The following is a 26,392-nucleotide window of genomic DNA, read 5'->3' on the forward strand; positions in this document are numbered from 1 at the left end:
TGGCCATCATCTTTTTCTCTCTTCTTCTCAGAATCTATCCTTAATCTTGTCTTCACATAATTCATGTCCAATGCCTCCATTGCCATATTTTCAAGAACCGTCACCACTGTTTCATATGACTTTGGTAATGCGAGTAGTAACGTACAAATAGCATCTTCTTCTTTTATTTCAGCTCCTGATGATTTCAGCTTGTTCCACCCGACACGTTTCGCGTGGAGGAGTTACGTAGGGACAAAGAAAACTCGTCACTGGCTTGATCCTTGCCTTTACTGAAATGTATAACCTGTACAAAAACTGTTCGCACTAGTCGATTCGTGACCGTTACGCTCGATGTTCTTAACCGTTCTCTCGCACTTTCGGGGCGTGAGTATCTGTGTCCCGCGCTTTCGGACAGTGCTGCCGGTCCGCGCTCGCCTCGGTCGATGGTGATGTCGCCTGCAGTCGGTATATGACCGCGCGATAATCTAATCGGCAAATTATGCTCTAGCGCTAGCTCTAACATGTCGCCCGCCTTGAAAGACTGGGCTTTCAAAAGAATATAGATATATGAAATGAGAAAACAAGGCTCCTTGGTACGCAATGCGATGGATAAACCACGTGACTTCGATTAACAAAACTAATATATAAGCGCATAAGATTATTTGCCTTAATATCTTAAACTTAAATTTAGGCCTCGATGGGCAACAAACATATTTTCGCCAAAGCGCGTTTCGTGACTCCTTTAGAAGTCTTTACACTGACGACTCGCGTTATTCCGTCCTGGCCGGAGTGGCATTCCACTATCCTTCCTAACGCCCAACGCATGGGTGGTGCTTGCTCGTCGCGCAAGACAACCATTGCTCTAATCTCAATCTTCGACGCTCGATCCTCGCGATTCCACTTAAACCTCTGCTGCAGATTCGATAAATATTCATTCGACCATCTTGCCCAAAACTGTTGGGTCAATTTTGCAACGTATTGAAACCGAGTAAGCCGATTGGATGGCATCTCGGACCAATTTGGTTCCGGAATGCTTGTAAGTGCCTCACCGATTAAGAAATGACCATGGGTCAAGGGCGCGAGATCGGTGGGGTCATTAGAGATAGGCGTTAATGGTCGGGAGTTAAGAACTGCCTCAACCTGCGTGCACACGGTGTACATTTCCTCGAAAGTTAATAACGCCTCGCTTAGAATTCTACGCAAATGTGTTTTGACCGATTTAATCCCGGCCTCCCATAGGCCACCCATGTGAGGGGAATACGGCGGAATAAAATGCCATTGTATGGCTTGTTTAGAGCAGTAATGATCGATCGTCGATAGATGAGATTGTTGCGACACTAAATCATATAACGCACGCAACTCATGATTCGCACCCTTAAAGTTGCTACCATTGTCAGAATAAATGTTCGCACACTTTCCTCGCCGAGCTATGAACCGCTTTAGAGCATTGAGAAAGGCGGGAGTGCTCAAGTCGGAAACTAGCTCCAAATGTATGGCGCGCGTACTCATACAAACGAATAAACATAAATACGCTTTACATGTTTTATTGCGACTAAGTTTAATGCTAAATGGGCCTCCGTAATCTATCCCGACGTTGAAGAACGCACGCTTGTGAGTTACGCGACTCTCCGGCAAATCTCCCATGACATGTCGCGCGAAGACGGGTCGCGATCGAAAGCAAACGATGCATTTATAGAGAACTTTACGAACCGTAGATTTGGCGGATAGGATCCAAAAAGACTCTTGTAGAATCGACAATAACGTTTGTGCACCTGCATGCAGCGATTTATAATGAGCATCGCGAATGATAAGGGTAGTAACGGGATGATTGGATGGTAAAACGACGGGGTATCGACGTGAATAGGATACTGGGGCGTTACGCAGGCGTCCACCAACTCAAATAAGGCTCTCGCCATCCAGGAATGGGTGCAGAGTAATGAGAGAGCTATCGTGACTGACTCTCTGCTTAGTCTGTAGATCGAGCACTTCTTGACTAAAACGCTCCGCTTGCACCATGCGGAGAATGGCCGTCATCGCTCGGTCGAGTTCACGCACAGTGATCAGCCTGATTCGCTTAGCCTGCGAAGGTTCTGGACGCTCCTTCCATCGCAAACAATAAGCGATGACTCGTTTCAGCTTTGACAATGATGAAAATTTCTCTAGGATACTATTTGCTTCAATGACTTGAGTAGCTAATACGGTAGCTTTCTTGGTTTCGGGGATCTCGCCGCTTGGTTTCGGAGCAGGCATGTTAATGTGCTCCTCGGGATGCAGTAGCCATTGGGGTCCGTGCCACCAAAGGCGCAAGTCCTTTAACTGACTAGGCCTGATGCCGCGCGAGATGACATCTGCGGGGTTGTCCTCGGATCTGACGTGTCGCCATTGCTCCTGTGAAGTTAACTGATGAATCTTTGTTAGACGATTCGCCACAAAGGCCTTCCTGACGTGAGGCTCGCCATGAATCCATGCCAAAACTATGGACGAGTCGCACCAATAATATCGATCCGGAAGCGATATCGTGAGGGATTGAACCGTCGAATCTGCTAATTGCGAGAGTAAGAGTGCTCCCAATAACTCGAGACGCACAATACATAGTGTTTTTAGTGGAGCGACTCTGGACTTCGCACACACCAATCGGATAGTGACCTTTCCCGTGGCATCAACTGAGCGTAGATATATACACGCTCCATACGCGCTCTCCGAAGCATCCGAGAAACCGTGGAGCTCTATGCGAACCGGATCCTTGCAGATGATCACTCGAGGTATGGAGATGTCATTGATGGTGCTTAATTCCTGGACGTATGTAGTCCATTCCGTGTGCAGGTCGATTGGCAACGACTCATCCCACTCCAGATTGAGTTGCCATAATTTTTGTAAGAGAATTTTAGCCTTGATGATAGCTGGACCGACGAGTCCCAGGGGATCGAATATTTGGGATACGGTTGACAGCACTATGCGTTTCGTCACGCGAGAATTTGTATTATGCGCGGTGACACGATATTTGAATGTGTCCTTGCTTGGTGTCCAACCAAGACCAAGAGTTTTTGCCTCCTGACCTTCCTCTGCAATCATCGTAAAATCATCGGCGTCTGCATCAACCAAAGTTGGCTCGTTCGATTTCCATTTGGATAACTCGAAACATGCGGATCTCAATACCAATATGAGTTCATCCTTGAGCGCTCGTAGCTCATCGAGATCGTCACGACCGGTCAACAGATCGTCAACGTAGAAGTCTCGAATAATGATTGAGCTTGCAGCTGGGTAGGATTCACGTGCGTTGTGGGCGGCTTGATGTGAGCGACCGTATGGCCAGAAACGCCGCTGCTGCGTTGCCATAAATTACCGTGAGAAGTAGATGATCCAGAATGGGCCCGTCGTTGCTAGGTCTCCATAGAATGCGTTGTAGATGCCTTTGCTCCGCCTGGAGATTTACTTGGCGATACATCTTGATAATATCAGCCGTTATGACGTACAGGTGCTGTCGAAAACGCAATACGATTGCGAATAACGTTTGTTGGATATTAGGACCCACTCGAAGAATGTCGTTCAATGATTTCCCTGAGGAAGTCTTCGCCGAAGCATTGAATACCACGCGGAGTTTACCCCCTTCGTGGGTAACGACCGGATGATGCGGAATGTAATATACCGCAACAGGCTCCTCTTGATCAGGATTGACTACAGACATGTGATTGAGCTCGGTGCATTCGTTCATAAACTTCACGTAGCCCTCTCGAAGCTTCGCGTTCTTCTGTAACCTTCGTTCTAGCTTGTGAAATAGCTTCAAAGCATAGCTGCGTGATTCGCCCAATTCGCTGGGATCGTCCTGGAAAGGAAGGCTCACGGTGAAACGCCCTGTATCGTCCTGCCAATGAGTCTCCATAAAATGACGTTCGCAAGCTTCGTCGTTACTCGATATAGCGGCTTTATGATCCACTTCCTCGATCTTCCAAAATTTCTCGATTTGATTACAAAGCCTTGCCTCCGATGAGAAGCAACAAATAGACGACATTGGTGGATCGCTCGGCGCAACGTCTCCCGAAACGACCCATCCCAGATGCGTTTTCTGTAGGATCGGTAGGGATTTGCGAAGCTTGATTTGCCCGATGCATAACAGCTCCCAAAACACGCTCGCTCCTAATATAGCATCGACTCTATCGGGAATGTAGAATTTCTCGTCGGCGAGCTTGATATTGGGGGGAATACGCAACTGATCTACAGCAATCTTTGAGAGAGGTAATCGCTCGATTATTTGCTTTACTATCAGGAATTGAACCTTGGCTCGATACGCGGTGTGTCGAGACCGAATTATAGTGGACGCGCATTCCGTGAGATTAATCGATGAGGCTAATCCTCCTACTGAACAATTATATTTGTGTGTCTGAAGCTGCAATAGATCACAACATTCTTTCGTTAGAAAGTTGAATTGCGATGCCGAGTCCAACAATACCCGACATTCATGCGCGTTACCGGAAGCATCGTGAATCCATACGCGTGCCGTTGACAATAACACTCTGGATTGCACCGGGAAACTTACGCTATTACAATTAACGCTCGTATCATGTTGCCCTGAGTTCCCCGCGCTAACGCTACTAGCATTCGCGATTTCTGAACTTGCCCCCTTGTAGGTATGGCCGCTCGGATGCAACAACGTGTTATGCTTGGCGTTGCAATTCTTACATGTAGATGATTGGCAATCTTGCGCGAAGTGATTCGGACGCAAACAATTACGGCAGAGTTTTCTCTCATTTACCGCGGATAATCTCTGAGGAATGGTTAAGTCCTTGAACTTATTGCACGCGTACATCGAGTGTGATTCCTCGTCGCAAAATGTACATTTTCGCATCGATCGATTTTCCTTGCTCGTGCTCGCGAAGACGGTTGAGCCGTCGACTTTCTTTTGCTGCGATATTGATTTGTTTCCTTGTGGTTTTCCCGAAACTAACTTGCTTGTCTCAGGCTCGATTATGGAGCATCTCTCCTCGAGAAACTCAGTCAAGCTGGCAACCGTAATATCTTCCTTATCCTTTATGTGGGATCTCCACTCACGGCGAGTGGTGGAATCAAACTTCGCGATCATTAAGTGATTAATAACTGTGTCCCAGGTATTTGCCCGGAGTGACTCTAATGCGCGAATATGACGAAGAATACCGTCGAGAGTTTGTCTCAATTGGATTCCCGATTCCTTTTGCATGACCGGAACATCCAGCAATAATTGTAAATGCCTGTTGGAGATAGCGCGTTTATCCTCGAATCTTTTCGTTAAGAGATTCCAAGCGATCGGGTAATTCTCCGCGGAGGACTCTAAAGACTGAATAACTTCTGCGGCTCTGCCTTTCAGAGATGATTTAAGATAATACATACGTTGAATATTCGTTAAATCGTGATTAACATCTATGAGCCCGTGGAAGCTGTCTCGAAACTCTAACCATTGTTCAGGATTTCCGTCGAACACCGGAAGGTTCATAGTTGGCAGCTTGACCTTGATACCGTGATTTGCATTTCCATAGTCAGCATGCTCGCGATTTGCCCCCGCAGGGGGTGCTAATGTTTTTACGAGGGCGCGAGCACGACCAAGAAGGAGACAGTATCGATCCTCGATGACCGGACGCTCCGCATCATTCTCGTCTAACGTTTCGATTTGCGATTGTATTCGATCAAACTGAGCCCATGAGTTTTGAACAAATTCGATTTTCGCTTTTAAAGCCTCTATCGGCTCGCCACTTTCGCGAAACCCGGTTATAAACGTTTCAAAATGTGTGAGACGCGACTTGCACACTCCGCGCTGACGCCTTAACGTCTCCAAACCTTCAGGCATCTTGAATTCGCAAGGGCCTCGAAAATCTCGAAGTTCGACGTCGAAACTCGGCAACGATGAACAAAATGGCTACGCTGCTTTCTCTGCTCTCGTCGCGCGTGGCTCTCGGACTCTAAGCAAACAAAAGCGAGATAACCCTACTTCTATATAAAATGCGTAAACTAAAACTATACCACCTCAGCTCTCCGTCACAAGAGCGCGAGTATATTCCGTCGTCTGTGCTACAAAGGGGAGCCTCTGCTTCGACTCGCCCTTCCTTCCACAATGGATGCACGCTTTCCGCGTGTGCACGCTAGCTGGGATTGTTTCGACCAACTCTCGCTCGTATGCTCGTACTGCGGTATCCGGCTCGAAGGACCATAATGTTCCACCCGACACGTTTCGCGTGGAGGAGTTACGTAGGGATAAAGAAAACTCGTCACTGGCTTGATCCTTGCCTTTACTGAAATGTATAACCTGTACAAAAACTGTTCGCACTAGTCGATTCGTGACCGTTACGCTCGATGTTCTTAACCGTTCTCTCGCACTCTCGGGGCGTGAGTATCTGTGTCCCGCGCTTTCGGACAGTGCTGCCGGTCCGCGCTCGCCTTGGTCGATGGTGGTGTCGCCTGCAGTCGGTATATGACCGCGCGATAATCTAATCGGCAAATTATGCTCTAGCGCTAGCTCTAACACAGCTGACATAGAACATGATCATATTTTGATAGGAAATCCTCTAACTTCTCTCCTTCATTCATCTTCATTGACATTAATTTTCTTCGAAGGAATAATTTTCCGGGTAGACTTCTTTTCTCGTGTACATCTTGCAGACTCATCCACATATCATACGCTGTTGCCTTGTCTCGTATTGTATTTATTTGCGCATCATCTATACATTGTACAAGTATAGATTTGCACTTATTCTCTCTCTTTCTTGCTTCTTCCTTTTGCATCTGAGTCTCGTAGTTCTCATCGCTATATCTAACGGCTATCATCTCTTCTACATTATTCTCAATCAATATTGTTTTAACTCTAAACTTCCAGGCTTCATAATTTTCGCCGTTCAGTGGATCAATGTTATAGAAATTACTCTTACTTATATTCTGAGCCATTTTAGATATCGTACTTAACCTCGATGATTTGTATCTTACGTATTCTCTGCAATCCTGTAGCCTGGGCCCATAACCTGTTGTTGGATAGGCTTTCCGCAATTGTATTTACGAGACTCTTTTATTATTTTGTATAATAGATACTATTTATTTGGTCTTTTATACAACTTACTGAGACCATAACGAAACGTGTTATCGAGTATCTAATTTCTTAAGCGAACGAACGAACAGACAATAGTACCAACTGTGTATAATAAAAAACACGAAAACCTTAGAACTAGGATTATATAATTAGATAGATAGAATACTATATAAAAAATGACATTACTATCTTAACAACCAGCACACTCGGCAAGCTGCCGCGTAAGAGGAAGCAGCGTGACTGTCCCGGCCACGGGCAAGCACCGGCACCAAGTCCGCCCGCTCCCAGTGCTCGGCCTTCCATCGAGCCAACGCCGGAGACGTCTCAACCACGTCTCGAAGGGAAAGAATCTTTCCGAGAGTGGAAGTTAATTCCCATTAACCTGTCGGACTTGCCGACACCACGTTTTTGGAAACAACGCCTGGCGGAGTTAGCCTCGCCGAAGATATTAGCCTCGCCGAAGATATTAGCCTTGCCGAAGATAATAATCTCGCCGAAGAAGAAGTGCCAGCAAACGCAGACCGATTCCTTATTGCCACCCTCACTGGTGGTATTTGATCCACCGAGTCCGCTACCAAGTACGCCGAAGCGATTGCCCAGGACTCCGGCCAAAGGTCTGATTCCTAAACGATACACTAGGATCAGCCGCCAGAGACGCTCTTTATTAAGGGAGCTATTCGGAGAATAACTTTCTCCCTGCATAGCGTATCCGGAGACATAACCCTCCGGGCGCCTTGCACACGTGCTTCGCACGTCGCCCCGCATCTCGCGGGGCCCCCAAAGAAATCAAAAATAAATTTACAGGTTCTCCTCGGACGTCACTGGATCATAAGATAAATCGTGGGGCTGAGATTGTAAGTAGCACCCCACAAAGTGGTGACCCCGACGTGATCCAGTATGACGAATCCGACCGAGGGAACCGTTGACATGGCAAATCTTAACGAAAAACGTGCACAAATCAACCGTATAGGTTTAAAAGTGCCCCCCTTCTGGGCAGATGAACCGGAGCTATGGTTTGCGCAATTAGAAGGCCAATTTCAACTTAGAGGCATTACACAGGACAGCACCAAATACGCTTACGTGTTGTCGCACATCGATACGAAACATGCCAAAGAGATTAAGGACTTAATCACAAAACCTCCGCAAGCCGATAAATACGCGAGCATTAAGAAGGCACTGATACAACGCTTATCGGTATCTCAAGAGCAACAAATTCGTCAGTTATTAGAACATGAAGAGATGGGTGATCGAAAACATCGCAGTTTCTACGACATTTACAAGCCCTCGCTAGTTCGGCCATTCCGGAACAACTCTTGCGCACGTTATGGATGGGTAGACTACCATCTCAACTGCAAGCTATCCTGGCAACAAGGACCGCGGATAACTTAGAAGCAGTAGCCGAGCAGGCAGACAGAGTATTTGAAGTCACCTGTAGAGCAGTTACAGTCGCCAGCGTACAACCCTCGACGAGTACTCCTACGTTGGAGGACCAAATTAAAGGACTGGCCAAACAAGTAGCAAGCCTAAACACTCGATTGGCTCGGTCCGCGGAGAAGAGCAAGAAACGCGACCGTTCTAAGAGCCGTCCTCACAGGAAACAGAAGGATACGGACGATAAAATATGCATTTATCATAGAAGGTTCAAAGATAAAGCCCGGAAATGCACACAGCCGTGTGAATATAAGAAGCCATTGTCTTTGGAAAACTAACTGGGCGGTCGTTGTTAGCGGCAAGCGACCCTGGCCCGAAACGACCCTGCCGCCTGTTCATGACAGATCGCAAGACCAAGACGCGATACCTAATCGATACGGGATCCGACGTCAGCGTTTATCCTCGATCGTTGGTGCAGAATCGTCGTTTGATTGGCACTAATGGACTTTTTGCGGCAAATAGATCCGTCATTAAAACATATGGAGACCTCGCCATACAACCAGATCTCGGTTTCCTGTGACGTTTTGTCACAGCTGATGTGACATCGCCGATTATTGGATCGGATTTCCTGGCGCACTTCCACCTCCTTCCAGATGTCAGAAAGGGGCAATTGGTGGATGCCAAGACAGGGTTAATAGCCAACGGGTCAGCAAACAGGAATGGAGCGCCGTCCGTCAAATCAATGATAGAGGACTCACCCTTTCACCAGCTATTAAAACGTTTCCCACGCATTACGCAGACAACGGGAACACACATGCAGAAGTGCTCACATTCCACAGTACATTTCATAAAAACCACACCGGGACCTCCAGAGGCCTGCCGAACTCGGAGACTGGCACCGGACAAGTTCAAGGCAGCGAAGGCAGAGTTTGATCTCCTTCTGGCAGAAAGAATCATTCGTCCTTCTAAGAGCCCGTGGGCCTCACCCTTGCATATGGCTCCAAAAAAGGGAGATTCATGGAGGCCCTGCGGAGACTACAGAGGTGTGAATGCTCGCACGGAACCGGACCGATACCCGGTCCCGCACATAGAAGATTTTACGCATTTGATGTACGGAAAGAAAATATATTCTACACTGGATCTGGTTAGGGCTTATAATCAAATTCCAGTACATCCAGAGGACATTCCGAAGACGGCAATTATTACGCCATTCGGATTATTCGAGTTCTGTTACATGCCCTTTGGTTTGCGGAACGCTTCACAAACCTTTCAAAGGTTTATAAACGAAGTCTTACACGGTTTGGATTTTTGTTACGCCTATATCGATGACATCATAGTCGCTTCGGACTCGGAAGAAGAGCACCTCAAACACTTAGAGATACTATTCAAACGCCTCGAAGAATATGGTATAAAACTTAATCCAGCGAAATGCGTGCTGGGAGCTACTCAGGTAAAATTCCTGGGATAACTAGTGTCCGCAGAAGGCGTACAACCGTTGGCAGAGAAAGTCCAGGCCATACAAGATTTCAAGAAACCCGAGAACATTAAACAACTGAGACAATTCTTGGGAACACTAAATTTTTATCGGAGATTTATACCGAATGCAGCAAAGGACCAAGCGGCGTTGCATGACGTTCTACGTGGTCCGAAGATGAAAGGGAAAACTCCAGTAGAGTGGACCCCGCAGCTAGAGCTGGCGTTTAAAGACTGCAAAGACAGTTTGACGAAAGCTACACTATTGGCACATCCGAAAACGGGAGCAAGGATGACCCTGACCACAGATGCCTCAGATACGGCACTCGGAGCAGTGGTACAACAAGAGACTGAAATAGGATGGCAGCCTCTCGCATTTATGAGCAAAAAGCTCAATCGAGCTCAGAAGCAATACAGCCCGTATGACAGAGAACTGTTAGCAATCTACACAGCGGTAAAACATTTCCGCCATTTATTGGAAGGACGTGAATTCACAATTCTAACGGACCATAAACCGTTAACATACGCTTTTCGACAAGATTTACTACGAAGCTCCCCCAGACAGGCTCGACATCTGGATTTTGTTGGTCAATTTTCAACAGATATACGACACGTGGCCGGCAAAGATAACGTTGTCGCAGATACACTGTCTCGTATCGAGGCCATCGAAAAGGCACCAGATTTTGAGGAGTTAGCAAAGTCGCAGAGGGAAGACATAGAGCTGAAAAAAATCTTAGACGGTGACAAACAGTCGTCATTAAAATTGAAACAAGTTTAGATACCAGGCTCCTCAACGACACTTTATTGTGATACGTCTACACCGGTCATGCGTCCCTTCGTCACTGAACCATTTAGATGGCAGGTATTTCAAGCCCTGCATGGTCTGGCGCATCCCGGGATTAAAGCAACGGCGAGACTAGTGAAGCAAAAATATGTATGGCCATGCATAGAACAAGACAGTCGCAAATGGGCACAAGCGTGCTTGCAGTGTCAGAAAGCCAAGATATTCAGACATACAGTCACACCGACAGGAAATTTCTTAGCGCCCACAAGAAGATTTCAACATATCCATGTGGATATAGTGGGCCCAATGCCAATTTCACTGGGTTACAAATATTGTCTAACGATAGTAGACCGTTTTTCAAGATGGCCAGAGGCGATACCTATTCCGGACATAACGGCTGAAACGGTTGCTAGACAATTATTCGTCAACTGGGTGGCCAGATATGGAACTCCGACACGCATAACGACGGACCAGGGACGTCAATTTAAATCCGATCTCTTCAAAAGGCTGGCAAAGCTAACAGGATCGTCTCACCTGCGTACTACGGCATATCATCCAGCAGCTAACGGAATGGTAGAGAGAATGCACAGACAATTAAAAACTGCCATCAAAAGCCATCAAACGGAAGAATGGGCAGACATTCTCCCTGTAGTCTTGATGAGCATCAGAGCTGCCTGGAAAGAAGACCTTCAAGCCACACCAGCGGAAATGGTCTATGGGGAATCCATACGATTACCTGGACAATTCTTAGACGAAGAAAACACGGAGCATGATTTGACAGAAGTTTCGCTACACAATTAAAAAAAATAATGAGAAACCTACGACCAAAAATTAGAAGACATGGTCAAAAAGCTACATTAATATACAAGGACTTGGCTACATCACAGCAAGTCTTTCTGAGACATGACGCGCCGACAAGAGCTCTCCAGACACCATATGATGGACCTTATCAAGTTCTCAGTAGAGGAGAGAAAACTTATAAACTCCGCATAAACGGACGAGCTGTTCGAGTATCGGTAGACAGGCTTAAACCGGCTTACGTGCTGGAACAAGAAGAAGAAGCGCCTCAATCCGAGCAAAGCCCCGAGAAGACGCAGCCAACACGTACGAGAAGCGGACGAGCGTCACGTCCACCAATCCGTTTTCAAGATGGACTTTAAATCAAGCAAGGGAGTGATGTGGCGGCCGAATCATAGCGCCTCGGGGCACCGCGCCGCGATGCTACGCGCCTGGCGAACCGCCGCTCGAGCCGCCGCACGGCGAGCCGCCGCACGCGCCAGCGAGTTCGCCGCGCCGCCGCTAGGCGGCTAATTCTCATGCAGTTTTGCGTAAGCCAGATTTCGCTGGGGAGCTTTAAGAGGACCACCCGCTGAGAGGACTTCAGAGCCTTCTCTCGAGTTGAGACGCCTTTTTGTACGACAGGCTATCAATCGAGATTGTAAGGTCGGAAATCAGTTCCTACGGAACTATAGAGCGAGCTCCTTGTGGGCCTCTAAATCAGAGTGAGCTTTTTAGGCCTCTGCATAACGAGGTGTGCCCCGGGCCTCTGGTGACAGAGAGAGCTCCGGGCCTTCGGTTCCAAACAACACCAGCACACTCGGCAAGCTGCCGCGTAAGAGGAAGCAGCGTGGCTGTCCCGGCCACGGGCAAGCACCGGCACCAAGTCCGCCCGCTCCCAGGGCTCGGCCTTCCGTCGAGCCAATGCCGGAGACGTCTCAACCACGTCTCGAAGGGAAAGTAGAATCTTTCCGAGAGTGGAAGTTAATTCCCATTAACCTGTCGGACCTGCCGACACCACGTTTTTGGAAACAACGCCTGGCGGAGTTAGCCTCGCCGAAGATAATAACCTTGCCGAAGAAGAAGTGCCAGCAAACGCAGACCGATTCCTTATTGCCACCCTCACTGGTGGTATTTGATCCACCGAGTCCGCTACCAAGTACGCCGAAGCGGATGCCCAGGACTCCGGGCAAAGGTCTGATTCCTAAACGATACACTAGGATCAGCCGCCAGAGACGCTCCTTATTAAGGGAGCTATTCGGAGAATAACTTTCTCCCTGCATAGCGTATCCGGAGACATAACCCTCCGGGCGCCGTGCACACGTGCTTCGCACGTCGCCCCGCATCTCGCGGGGCCCCCAAAGAAATCAAAAATAAATTCACAGGTTCTCCTCGGACGTTACTGGATCATAAGATAAATCTGGGGCTGAGATTGTAAGTAGCACCCCACAGTAGTTAACAATGCCGCATAACGTGTAACTATTTCACCGAGTTTGATTATTTTTGTCAAACTTTCAAGAGATATTTCTTTGCGTTCAATATTATAAGTTGGATCCGAAATTATACTAGTATCCAAAAATAAATGTGGACCATAATCGTGTGTTCTTTCTAAAATAGCAGAACATTTCCTACACGATGCTTGGTTAATATTTAACCCTTTGTAACTCCTGGTAACAATACTGTTACAAACCGGCAAAGTTTCCATTTATGAGCAATGGCAGCACCAATTGATGAGTCACGCGTAGGCATATCAATCGAAGCTATCGATCGCGTTCCGCCGACGTTTCGCGAGACAATAAATGTACAAGACGAATTTATCAACTAATGATTACTAACTAACTATTTACAAAGCAGTACCAAACATACCGCCCACCAAAATACGAAGTATCTTCTTACAATGAATTTTCTGGGGGCTTGCCCATCGGCAACGGGCAGAGGTTCACCAAAAGTCGTAACAAGGAGCCATCCGCCACCCTCACCGTGGCGACACGTGGGACGCCATCACTACCCGGATGTAGTTTTTCTATTCGTTTTTGCCTCCGTCGCAAAGGGGACGCGTTCTCGTCCTTGATGAGGACCAGAGAACCCTCGTGTACCGTATTAGTTTGACTCCACCATTTGGGACGTTGCTGGAGAGTATGGAAATACTCCTGGTGCCAACGCTTCCAGAAATCCTGATGGATTCTTTGTATGAGTTGCCATCGGCTCAAGCGATTCAGCGGTAACTGAGTTAAGTCAGGACTAGGGATGGATACGAGTGGCTTCATTGTAAGGAAATGTCCCGGCGAAAGGACCTCAAGATCAGAAGGATCTGTGCTTATGGGACAGAGCGGTCTAGAGTTCAACACGGCTTCTATTTGTGCCGAAACTGTGCTGAAATCCTCTATCAAAAGGATTTGATCCCCCACCACCCGCCGAAGGTAAGTTTTGAATAACTTGACTCCCGATTCCCATAGCCCGCCGAAATGCGGTGCAGAGGAAGGATTAAACGACCATTTGATTTTCTCCTGTTCCGCCGCAAGTTGCATATGATGCTCGAGTTCCCGAGAGGCGCCTAGAAAATTAGTGCTGCAATCACTAAATAATAACGAGCAACGTCCTTGTCGGGCCACGAAACGGCGCAATGCGGAGAGAAAGGAGTCCGTCGACAACGAAAAAGCGATCTCGAGATGGATCGCTTTAACAGCAAAACAAACGAATAGGCAGACGTATACCTTGTAAGACGAGGTTCCACGAGCTCTACGGTTAGTCATGAGGAAAGGTCCCGCAAACTCCACTCCGGTAACTGAGAAGGGCTTGACTTGATTAACTCTTTCAACCGGCAAATCAAGCATAGGGGGTTGTACTACGTGCGGGTTGGCTCGGAAACACCTATAACAACTAAAAAGTACCCGTTTGATCGCGCGGTGTACGCCCAGAATTAGAGATCTTATAGTGTAACAGAGATTCGCAAATGATCACGTGATCGTAAGATTGCGCTGATTGGTCAGGGTTAACTGTGCTCAGGTACCTGCTGCCATATTGAATTATACATAGCGACAACGCGTGTGACACATGTGTTTCGTTGTCCTCTTGTAGAGGACGAGGTTAGTACATTTTACTTTGACATCTTTTTATTATTAATAGGATTTTATTTAATGAATTATTTTTATTGCATTATTAAATGCTTTGCATTAATTATTGCACATTTTTTGCACAGAATTTAGACTCGCTATGCCAACCTTTGAAAGAAATACACATGCTGATCACTACCCATTATTAAGGAGTCCGATTTCTATGGAGCAATTACGGACAGAATCAAATATGGAAATAATATGATTTTATAATATAATTTAGAATTGATATGAAATAATATAATTTTGTAACATAAATTTGAATTGATATGAAATAATATGATTTTGTAACATAATTTTGAATTGATATTAAATAAAATACACAGGTACTTAATAAAAAAATGTTAATTATTTTATTTCAGATTAACCTAGCTTCCGACGCGCGGATCGAGCTCGCGGCTGGTCAGGGTTCGGAGTAGGCTCGGAGGAAGACACAAGGCTCGGTTTTCCGGGTGAATTAACAAAGATTTATTCTACGGTAATTGGTGTTATATACATGAGTCGCGCAGTTTAACGACGGAGCGATATGTACAAGGTTTATTCGCGGACGGAACGCTATGTAATTAACAAAGGTTTATTCTACGGTGTTTGTTAATATATATATATATATATATATATATATATATATATATATATATATAGGAGTCGCGTATTTACAAGTTTTATTCTCGGACGGAACGATATGTACAATATAGACGGACCGCGGGATTGGCGGACGCGTGTGCGTGCGGAATACGGCGCGGTTCAACGCGGGAGCGCGGGCTTGCGCGCAGCTGTATCGCGGTGCGGGCGCGGGTCGCGGCGCTTGAATACCGTGCTTTGTTCAGTGGAGTAAGCGCGGTGACGAGGATACGGACCTCGGGAAAGGCTACCGTGCGACCGAGACTCTCGGCAAGCGTAGAGAGCACCTCTCTACCCTGTTTCGCGGCGGTGCGTAAAGGGAGGTGAACGGTATCGGGCGGCTGAGACACTCAGCGAGTATAGGGAGCAACTCCCTATGCTGGATCGCCTGAATTCCGTCGCTCAGGGAACGGTACCGTGCGGCCGAGACCTTCGGCGAGGGTAGAGAGAACCTCTCTATCCTGACTCGCGATGGTACGGTGTGTGGATGGCCTTATCAGACGGTTGAGACCCTCAGCAAGTCTAGAGAGCAACTCTCTAGACTTAAGACGTGCCGATAAAACGAGGAGCGGTCGGGAACGAAAAGTCTTCGAGATACGTCACTCGACGGAGCCAGAGAGCAACTCTCTACCTCAGGACTTGTTCGCTTTCGGAAAATTTGGATGCCGAGAGCAGCGGATGATCGGTTGGATCGGTGTGCTGGCTCACGGTGGAATACAATTTATTGTTAACAAATGGCCCGTTCATATACTCGCGGCTGTGTTTCGCAAGTGGTGGAAGTATGAGCGACGGCAATCGCGAGCGCCGGGATGGAGCGGCGGGACGGTCGGAAATTACGGGCGTCCCGACGCCGCGATTGCGTTCGGCGGTCTTCGGTCGGTTTCGGCACCGCTTGGCGCTCCCAGTCGGTCGCCGCGGTAAGTCCTTTGCGTGGACTTATTCGAACGCGGTTTTGTACAAGATTAAAAATATGGCATACCGTGCTTTTCCTCGCCCGGCGGATGTTCGGCCGGGCAGCATCCGGCTGATATTCGCCAGGAACGATGCGATTACGGGGCGCATCGTTATAAGTACATCTATTTAACGTTTACAGAGAAATTGCGCAACATGGGGAATCTACTTATAATAACATAGTCAAAATAATATACTTAATAATATATGTAATTTGAAATTAATTATAAATCACTTTCAAGAATAGGAACTAAAATTATAGAAATATCACAGAATTGTGAGGAACAATGTATCCATTTAAAATAAAAAACAAGTTGCACAACATGGAATCTACTTAGACAATAGTATACTGCCCAATTTTTTCTTTGCATCATTAGACACTTTTTTTACAAAATACTCCTTATTCTCTTTTCCAGTATGAGTAAAATAATTGTGTTCAGACACATAAGTGTGTGGCAAAATAAATTGTAGTAAAAAAAATTGGGCAGTATATTATTGTGATTAATATAAATATAATAGAAAATGAATAGAATATTTAGATAGTAAATTAATTGACTAAGAAAATAGCAATATCAATTAAAGGCATAAATTCAAATAAATTTGAAACACAATTAATTTAATAATTATTCAATGTATCGTGAACTTTAGAATCACGTAGAATTAAATGACTCGATAATTTAAGAAAGGAACGGGTTACGATTTTATAATATTAGTTCTCCGGCGTCATCGTACTTCAAATAAGGCCCGTTCAAAATAACAGATGTATCACACGATGTGGCGTAACGATTCCGAATGAGTCAGATGTAACATACCTTAAGTTAAATAATGCGCTGTTAAGGGATAAATCGTCATGATCCAGTTGGATCCTCTCATTCACTCGGTTGTAATGCGAGGAATGCCGTGAAATCTCCGTAGAGCGAAAAGATGAGAGCCTCCCAGGATCCGTAAGGAACCTGCGTCTCGGTGTGAAAGCTCCTTAGAGCGACAAGGTGAGAGCCTCCCAGGATCCGTAAGGAACTTGCGTCTCGATTCGATGCTACGATCGAAAATGGTAATGCCTCAGATGACGGAAAGCACACATTGCCAACGAGCGGAAATGGCAATGCCTCAGATGACTGAAAGCACACATTGCCATTTACACGATTATCTCCAGCCTTTCCCGTGGTCCAGGCTGGACGAATAATCCGTGTGACTTTTGTGCGTATAACGCCTAATATGCTTGTTCGCTTACGTGAACTCGCAACAAGATGTCGGACGTCACGGACGTCGGTCAAACTTCTCCTCCTGGTCTGCACGACACCTCCGATTCACCAGGTAGCAGGAAATCCTCAGGATTAGATAGCGTAGGTGGAAGTCCGTCAGGTCAGTTCGGGATATCAAGGAAAGCAGAGTTTTCACGTAACAAGCAACAGGGACCGTACTACTTCTTACTCGTATGAATTTTCATTTAAGAGTGCCAGAAAATCAATACCAAATCCCAGTCTTTTTTTTATTATTGATTTATTAATTTTGTAAACGTCGTTGCTAACGTGCCAGTCACGTACGTTACCATGTACAGACGGCGTCATTAATGCCTTCCACCTGAAGGCATAGTACATGTAACGTGCACTATAGAAATCCCCAGAACACAGCTAGGAAGGCATTAATGACGCCGTCTGTACTAATCGCGCATGCCTTCAATCATGTCATATACAACATGTATACAACATACGAGACGCGTTTCACGCGTTTGACTTCACGCCTCTGACTCTTCTCGCATCGCGAACTTTAAACAAGACCAAAGAAAAAATGGTTTTTTTTAGTTTTTGTTGCCAATGTGTTCAGAATGTTCTAAAACGTCGGAAAATCGTAATTTAAAAAAATGTCCGTATGTGTGTGTATGTATGTATGTATGTGTGTGTGTGCCAAATTTACCGAAATTTCTATAACTCAAGAACTGATTAACCAAATCTTAAAGAATTATATATGAAATAGGGATAAAAAAACTGAAGAATATAATAGAATTAATAAAAATTGCTAATAATAAAAGGGTTACCGATTTCTATCTGAAAATAAACATGATTACTCTAATTTCCGCAAATTTTGAGATATTCAGCTTAATTTTTTTTTATGGATAGAGTATCATTAAAGGTAGGTTGGTGTTGAATTTGGCAATGATCGGTAAAGGGGTTACCGATTTTTGCATAAAAAGTGTACAAGTTATACATGCAATCTTATATATAAAGTAGGGTAGACCGGGGCACGTTGTCACACATTTTTTCAATATTTTTTGTATTTTTTACATTCAATATTTGAGAGTACTGTGATATGCCAAAATTTCGAGTGAACCCTCAGCTTCAATTGGACAGTATCGAATTTTGTGTGATTGTTACTCTACAGTTGTTACATAACAATAAATAACGACAGGTCGCTTGTGACAACGTGCCCCGTGACCGGGCACGGGGCACGTTGTCACATCAAGTGTAATTGAATGCAAAATGTTATCCAAACTGTATTCAACGTAAATATCAATATATTATAGTGCGCTGCAATGTAAAAAAGTAAAATCCTTCACAGAAACATTTATTTTATTTCAAAAAAGTACAAAAAGCACGAAGTTTTCGTCTTAATCTAAATACAAGAATTCCACTCGAATGCGCAACTTATTGATCGTTAACAGCAAGACGAATTACTTCTAGATCGACTACTGCGGCTCTCGCAGTTTTCCGTTTGTAGGAGCGCACCATATCCCAATTGCACCTATGACATTAAAATTCGTGACAACGTGCACCGAGGGCATTTTTTTACTCCAAACAGCCTCATGGCCGACACGTTTGAGATATTCATAAGGTTAAGTATTGCACGCGGTAGGTAAAAGTACATACTTTAAGATAATATAAAGGTCTATTCTGAAAAAACATAAGCTTCATGTCCAGTACGTTGAATATTAGACAATAAAATTTTACTTACGGTCGCAAAAAACTTTTAAGTTGATTTTACGTCAACACGGCTGGAGCAATCTCAACACTGTAAACACACCAAAGATGGGCATACACTAACACGTTTTGGGAATGACGGGTGCTGCCCTCTGGTTATTAGTTTTTTAAATAAAGCCGATGTGACAACGTGCTCCGTGTGACAACGTGCCCCGGTCTACCCTATCATTAAAGGAAGGTTGTTTTGAATTTAGCGAAGATTGGTGAAAGGGTTACCGATTTCTGCCTAAAAATGTATAGGGTGGACAGAGGCGAATCGGATTACTAATTAGCACGATAAAACAGCTTGTTTGAAACAAAACACTAACGAAAACTGTCTTAAAACTTATATTGATCCGATTCGCCTCGGTCTACCCTAAGTTATTTGATGGATAGAATATTATTAAAGGAAGATTGTTATTGAATTTGGCGAGGATCGGTGAAGGGATTACCGATGTCTGCTTAAAAAGTGTATAAGATGTACATGTAATTTTATACAGAGTATCATTAAAAGAAGGTTGTTTTGAATTTTGCGAGGATCGGTGAAAGAGTTACCGATTTCTGCTTAAAAAGTTACATATATAAGTTATACATGTAATTTTATATAAAGTATCATTAAAAAAAGGTTGGTATTGAATTTGGCGATAATCGGTAAAAGGGTTCTTTGTTTATAAAATTTTGAATTTTTTGAGAAATGTCTGTGGTTGCTCTAACTTCCGCCAATTTTGAGATATCAGGCTATTTATAATTCTACTATATTCTTCAGTCCTTTTTATCCCTATTTCATATATAATCCTTTAAGATTTGGTTGATTAAACCCAGCTTTATACGCGATTAAAGATCCATATGCAAAGTCTATATTGGACCATGTAGCCTGAACTCCCAAAGTCAACATCGATTTGACATTGCGCGTCGATTGTAAGACTCCACTTGTGCTGCTAAGCTCTATCAATTCATAAAAAGATTAAATTTAAAATTAAAAGGAGTGTGCAAATTAGAAATTTGCACATTGCTTCCTCATCATTACAGATCGCTACCATTGCTCCAATTTTATTTCGCTCATAAAGCTTCCTCTATGAGGAAGCCAAAACAAATAAATACTAATAATTATGCATCGAATTTCTATTAGTTTCCTTATCATAGGGGCATACACAGAAGTGACATGGTATGGCGTTTCTACGTAATTGCTTCCGTCCGGCAACAAACTGTATATCGATTGAATTGAAATAAACCTGAAATATAAGAAAAATATTACAGGACTGAGAAATAGGACAAATATAAATTAGAAACACTAGTTATTAAAAGCTCTATTCCTTTTACAGCTGATAATAAACTAATAGAAATTAATTTCTATCACTCACCTCATAAATTCTTTGAGATGTGGGTCGCCAATCGGAGCTCTTTCCAAGAGCTGCTATCCATTTTTTTCGTAAATCTTCGTTAGATGGAAAATTAAATATCGAGTAACCTTTATTATTGTTGTTAGTACAGCGATTTACAGCACAAAAGGTTGGCATAGCAAGTCTAAATTCTGTGTAAAAAATGTGCAATAATTATGCAAAGCATTTAATAATGCAATAAAAATAATTCATTAAATAAAAGTCTATAAATAATAAAAAGACGTCAAAGTAAAATGTACTAACCTCTACAAGAAGACAACGAAACACATGTGTCACACGCGTTGTCGCTATGTATAATTCAATGTGGCAGCAGGTACATGAGCACAGTTCACCCTGACCAATAAGCGTAATCTTACGATCACGTGATTATTGACGAATCTCTGTTACATTATAGGATCTTTACCCAGAATCCAGAAGCGCTGAGCGAGCAGATATTGCATCGCGCGCTTACCCGGATGTAGGTGTACACGATGAGTGTGTTCTGTAACCAGATCCGTGAGTCTATGTTTATTTGGCAAAAGAACAGAGTGTTTGGCCTCAAAAGACAGTACCGAGTGTACTAATCTACCGCCCACCCTGAGCACACCAGGAGGATCGAGAAAAGGAGCGAGCTTAAGAAGCTGCTTACGGATTCCCTTGTCTAAGCTGCTCGATTTCGTCTCCGAAACTTTCTAACTGTACAAGTCTTACTAAAACCAATAGCGACAAGTTTAATTTAAACTGATCGACGGCCACGGTAGATTCCGCGCGCGTATTCTCGTCGCGAAGCGAAGCTACAGCGAAATTACGAATTGAGAGATATCGCGGCGGACGAATTATGAATCCGTTTGGCGCGTGATTTATTGAAGAATGTTAGGCAATATGCTAGAACGCGACAAATATTATCCAGAGAGGGGAAGCGATCCAGAAGTTCGTCCACGAGACTTGTTGGATCAAGCGAAGTGAGAGAGACGATCTTCTCTTCCTCGCGGGGAAAAGATTCTAAACTAAAGGAAGGTTCAATTCGAGGCTCCGAGCGTACGAGCCACTCAGGGCCAGTCCACCACATCGAATTATCCACTAAATCGCGAGGAAAAAGTCCACGGGAGCAATGATCCGCCGGATTGGACTCACAAGGGAACGGTCGGAAGTGTCCCTACCCGATTTGGATGCGCTTTGGATATGTTGTTGAGCATAAAAATACATTAGACACGTATTTTTTTTTGCGGCGTATCTCGACGTTTATTGGTTAAAAAAACCCGATTTGGAACCTACCCGATTTGGATGCGCTTTGGATATGTTGTTGAGCATCAAAAAACATTAGACACGTATTTTTTTTTGCGGCGTATCTCGACGTTTAGGGGTTGAAACAACCCCTCGAAAATAACGGATTTTATAGTTTTTTGCGAATATCTTCGAAAATATAAGGCGTAACGACAAAAAATTTGTACGAAATGTTTATGGCTTTTTGTGCTCTTTACAATGGCGTAATCAGATTTTTCAAATTTGTCACATTTTTTAATTTAACCCCACCTCCACCTATTATTTTTGCCAAATATAACCATTTTTCCAACGCAAATTTAAGAGCGTCAAATGCCAAATACATCCATGTGTATTTTTATTATGATACCATTATTCGATTTTTGGCAAGACGAGATGATATGTGGTATAGGCGTCGCGCTGTAGGTAGGTGTTGCGTTTTTTCTGTTCAGTTGCGCCGTACGCTTAAAAATTTCCATTTCAACTCCGGGATGACCGAAAGCGCTGATGCAAAGGCCAGCGCAAGGCACTGACAGCGAGAGGTTAACGCTATTTCGAGAGTCCTAGACTAGCAACGGAATGTCGACTCCGACAAATTGTAAGATCGGGCGGGCAGTCGCAAATCATAATCTGAACGAACACGTGCGTCACATTAACCGCTACAATAATATTATATCCCGGTTACGGCACAACAAAATCAACAACCAAATTCACGCATTTGAATATCATTTGCTCGTGTCATAATTCCGGAAAGCAAGCATTTCAGATCGTAATTTTGAAGTGCAAAGAACTGTGTGTTGTACGCTGTCGTTTTGTGAACATGTAAGTGTATTTTTATTGTTAACTTTTATTGGTTTCTTACGCTTGTTACTTTTTCCTTTGATATTGAATATTTAATATAATTTTTTATTCAGCTTTTACTCAATTCTTTGCCAGTTTTGCCAGTGACTATATAATCTTTTGGGAGAGATGCACTTGGACACGGTACATTTGGACACGGTCATTTGAACACGATCAATCGGACACCGTTTATTTGGCCACGGTTCATTTGGACACCGTTCATTTGGACACGGTTCATTTGGACACGGTTTATTTGGACACGGTTTATTTGGACACCGTTAATTTAAACACGGTCATTTGGACACGATCAATTGGACACCGTTTATTTGGACACGGTTTATTTGGACACGGTTCATTTGGACACCGTTCATTTGGACACCGTTCATTTGGACACCGTTCATTTGGACACGGGGCATTCGGACACCGTTCATTTAGACACGGTTCATTTGGACACGGTTTAATTGGAAACGTTTCGTTTGAACACCGTGTGTTTGGACACGGTTTATTTGGACACGAATTATCTGGACATCGTAAAAAATACGACCTGTGTAGTTGGACACGAAAATGCGCAATCTGTGCAGATGGACACGAAAATGCGCAATCTGTGCAGATGGACACGAAAATGCGCGACTTGTGCAGTTGAACACCGAAATGCGCGACCTGTGCAGATGGACACGAAAATGATAGACATGTTAATCATAAATTATGTTAATATTGTTGCATCCTTACTCGTCAATATATCCTATATAATATATCAAAGTACATGCGTGGGCGGGGGGGGGGGGGCTCGTTCCCACTGCACCCCCCATGCACGCGCATTTCGGTGTCCAATTGCACAGGCCGCGCATTTTCGTGTCCATCTGCACAAGTCGCGCATTTTGGTGTCCAACTGCACAGGCCGCGCATTCTGGTGTCCAACTGCACAGGTCGCGTATTTCGGTGTCCAACTGCACAGGCCGCGCATTCTGGTGTCCAACTGCACAGGTCGCGCATTTCGGTGTCCAACTGCACAGGCCACATTTTTTACTGTGTCCAACTGCACAGGCCGTATTTTTTACGGTCTCCAGATAATCCGTGTCCAAATAAACCGTGTCCAAATAAACCGTGTACAAATAAACCGTGTCCAAATAAACCGTGTACAAATAAACCGTGTCCAAATAAACCGTGTCCAAATAAACCGTGTCCAAATAAACCGTGTCCAAATACACGGTGTCCAAACGAACCGTGTCCAAACGAACCGTGTCCAATTGAACCGTGTGCAAATGACCCGTGTCTAAATAAACGGTGTCCAAATGAACCGTGTCCAAATGAACGGTGTCCAAATAAACCGTGGCCAAATAAACCGTGTCCAAATACACGGTGTCCAAACGAACCGTGTCCAATTGAACCGTGTCCAAATGAACCGTGTCTAAATGAACGGTGTCCAAATGAACCGTGTCCAAATGAATGGTGTCCAAATGAACCGTGGCCAAATAAACGGTGTCCGATTGATCGTGTTCAAATGACCGTGTCCAAATGTACCGTGTCCAAGTGCATCTCTCCCAAAAGATTATATAGTCACTGGCAAAACTGGCAAAGAATTGAGTAAGAGCTGAATAAAAAATTATATTAAATATTCAATATCAAAGGAAAAAGTAACAAGCGTAAAAAACCAATAAAAGTTAACAATAAAAATACACTTACATGTTCACAAAACGACAGCGTACAACACACAGTTCTTTACACTTCAAACTTACGATCTGAAATGCTTGCTTTCCGGAATTATGACACGAGCAAATGATATTCAAATGCGTGAATTTGGTTGTTGATTTTGTTGTGCCGTAACCGGGATAGAATATTATTGTAGCGGTTAATGTGACGCACGTGTTCGTTCAGATTATGATTTGCGACTGCCCGCCCGATCTTACAATTTGTCGGAGTCGACATTCCGTTGCTAGTCTAGGACTCTCGAAATAGCGTTAACCTCTCGCTGTCAGTGCCTTGCGCTGGCCTTTGCATCAGCGCTTTCGGTCATCCCGGAGTTGAAATGGAAATTTTTAAGCGTACGGCGCAACTGAACAGAAATAACGCAACACCTACCTACAGCGCGACGCCTATACCACATATCATCTCGTCTTGCCAAAAATCGAATAATGGTATCATAATAAAAATACACATGGATGTATTTGGCATTTGATGCTCTTAAATTTGCGTTGGAAAAATTGTTATATTTGGCAAAAATAATAGGTGGGGGTGGGGTTAAATTAAAAAATGTGACAAATTTGAAAAATCTGATTACGCCATTGTAAAGAGCACAAAAAGCCATAAACATTTCGTACAAATTTTTTGTCGTTACGCCTTATATTTTCGAAGATATTCGCAAAAAACTATAAAATCCGTTATTTTCGAGGGGTTGTTTCAACCCCTAAACGTCGAGATACGCCGCAAAAAAAAAATACGTGTCTAATGTTTTTTGATGCTCAACAACATATCCAAAGCGCATCCAAATCGGGTAGGTTCCAAATCGGGTTTTTTCAACCAATAAATGTCGAGATACGCCGCAAAAAAAATACGTGTCTAATGTTTTTTGATGCTCAACAACATATCCAAAGCGCATCCAAATCGGGTAGGGACACTTCCGACCGTTCTCTTGTCAGTATCGACGTGGCCCCAAGCTGAGACCTGTACGTTGTCCTGTATGCGGGCAACGCGGTTGCGAACAAACGTCTTCCACCGATGTGCAGACGAGCGAATCCAAGCGAGAGCAACCTCGGAATCTGACCAGGCATATTCGGCATCGACGCTAAGATGTCCTTGAAGGACTTGACGAACGTAAGCGATCAATTTTGAAAGAAGTAGAGCTGCACAGAGTTTCCAAACGAGGTATTGTAATAGAGCGAAGCGGTGCTACTTTAGATTTACTGCAGAGTAAACGAATTACTACACCATCTCGTGTAACAAAGCGTAAATAAATCACTCCGTAACCCGGTTCACTGGCATCGCAAAAGCCATGAAGCTCACAACGAACTACATTACACGTATCAAACGTGCGAGGAACGCGAAGGGAAGCCAACGTGTCGAACTCAGCTTGATAGCGTTCCCAACTGCGACAGATATCTATCGGAGGCTCGTCATTTCACTCCAGTTTCAGCGTCCACAAACGTTGTATTAGACATTTCGCAGTAAACGTCAGTGGAGCCAGGAATACCAAGAGGTCGAAAATACGCGCTAACTCCGACAATATAGTACGTTTAGTATATTTGCGATCAAAAGGGCTAACTTGAAATCCAAAACTATCTGACTGTGAATGCCAACAAAGGCCTAAGGACCGTTCGGGCACCTTGACGAATTCCATATGACCGCTATCGAGATAGTCTTGCATGAAACTATTGGAACTAATTCTAAATTCTGGATTCGATTTGAATCGGCGCTCGAGTGCGCGGGGACGACTAACAGCTAATTGAGCATATCGCGGTATCTCTTCAGCCCGATGTGCAGATTCGAATTTTTCCCGCAATGAACGGGGAAGCTTGTCTAACAAGAATTTTAGCAAAATGAAATCCCACGAATCGGTCGGAAATTTCACGAGGGCCAGTGCGCGTGTATTCTCGGTAAACGTATCTAACAATATATAGAGAGCATCGGCCGACTCTGATTTCAACGGTTTAGCATCGAGTATCGAATTTAAATAATGATCCGCTAACTTTCTTTTGTTCCGGTATCTGGCGAGCAACGAGTCGTAGGCTATCGTATAATATTCAGCAGAAAAAGGCAAGTTCTTAACTACGTTGAGGGCTTACCTCTTTAGCGAGGCCAGCAGATATTGATATTTTTCCATTGAGGAGATCTGCCGGTTATCGTGAATC

General features: G+C 44.4%; 3 protein-coding genes across 3 annotated transcripts; all 3 read right to left on the reverse strand.

The window, feature by feature from the left end:
* Positions 1–666: 666 nt before the first annotated feature.
* LOC139782610 (uncharacterized) lies at positions 667–1,227 on the reverse strand. The gene has a single exon (XM_071721627.1). The coding sequence runs from the start codon at positions 1,225–1,227 to the stop codon at positions 667–669; it is 561 nt and encodes a 186-aa protein (XP_071577728.1).
* Positions 1,228–1,875: 648 nt separating this feature from the next.
* On the reverse strand, positions 1,876–5,794 carry LOC139782612 (uncharacterized). Its single transcript, XM_071721628.1, has 2 exons — positions 3,413–5,794; positions 1,876–3,303 (listed from the first exon to the last, which is right to left on the reverse strand). Exons 1-2 carry the CDS (start codon positions 5,792–5,794, stop codon positions 1,876–1,878), a joined length of 3,810 nt encoding a protein of 1,269 aa, XP_071577729.1.
* Positions 5,795–13,321: 7,527 nt separating this feature from the next.
* Positions 13,322–14,263, reverse strand: LOC139782613 (uncharacterized). Its single transcript, XM_071721630.1, has one exon. The coding sequence runs from the start codon at positions 14,261–14,263 to the stop codon at positions 13,322–13,324; it is 942 nt and encodes a 313-aa protein (XP_071577731.1).
* Between the last annotated feature and the right edge of the window lie 12,129 nt (positions 14,264–26,392).

This window comes from Temnothorax nylanderi, unplaced genomic scaffold (genome assembly GCF_030848795.1).
Source record: "Temnothorax nylanderi isolate EJ_2023f unplaced genomic scaffold, tnyl_v1.0 TNYL_tig0428_pilon, whole genome shotgun sequence".
NCBI classification, from domain to species: Eukaryota; Metazoa; Arthropoda; class Insecta; order Hymenoptera; family Formicidae; genus Temnothorax; species Temnothorax nylanderi.

What these genes read in the sequence shown, in the direction of transcription:
- LOC139782610 (XM_071721627.1), bottom strand. Translation starts at nt 1,227, where the DNA reads ATGGGTGGCCTATGGGAGGCCGGGATTAAATCGGTCAAAACACATTTG.
- LOC139782612 (XM_071721628.1), bottom strand. Translation starts at nt 5,794, where the DNA reads ATGCCTGAAGGTTTGGAGACGTTAAGGCGTCAGCGCGGAGTGTGCAAG. An exon ending in TTATCAAGATGTATCGCCAA is followed by an intron (nt 3,304 to 3,412) that starts GTAAATCTCCAG and finishes ATGGCAACGCAG; the next exon opens with CAGCGGCGTTTCTGGCCATA.
- LOC139782613 (XM_071721630.1), bottom strand. Translation starts at nt 14,263, where the DNA reads ATGCTTGATTTGCCGGTTGAAAGAGTTAATCAAGTCAAGCCCTTCTCA.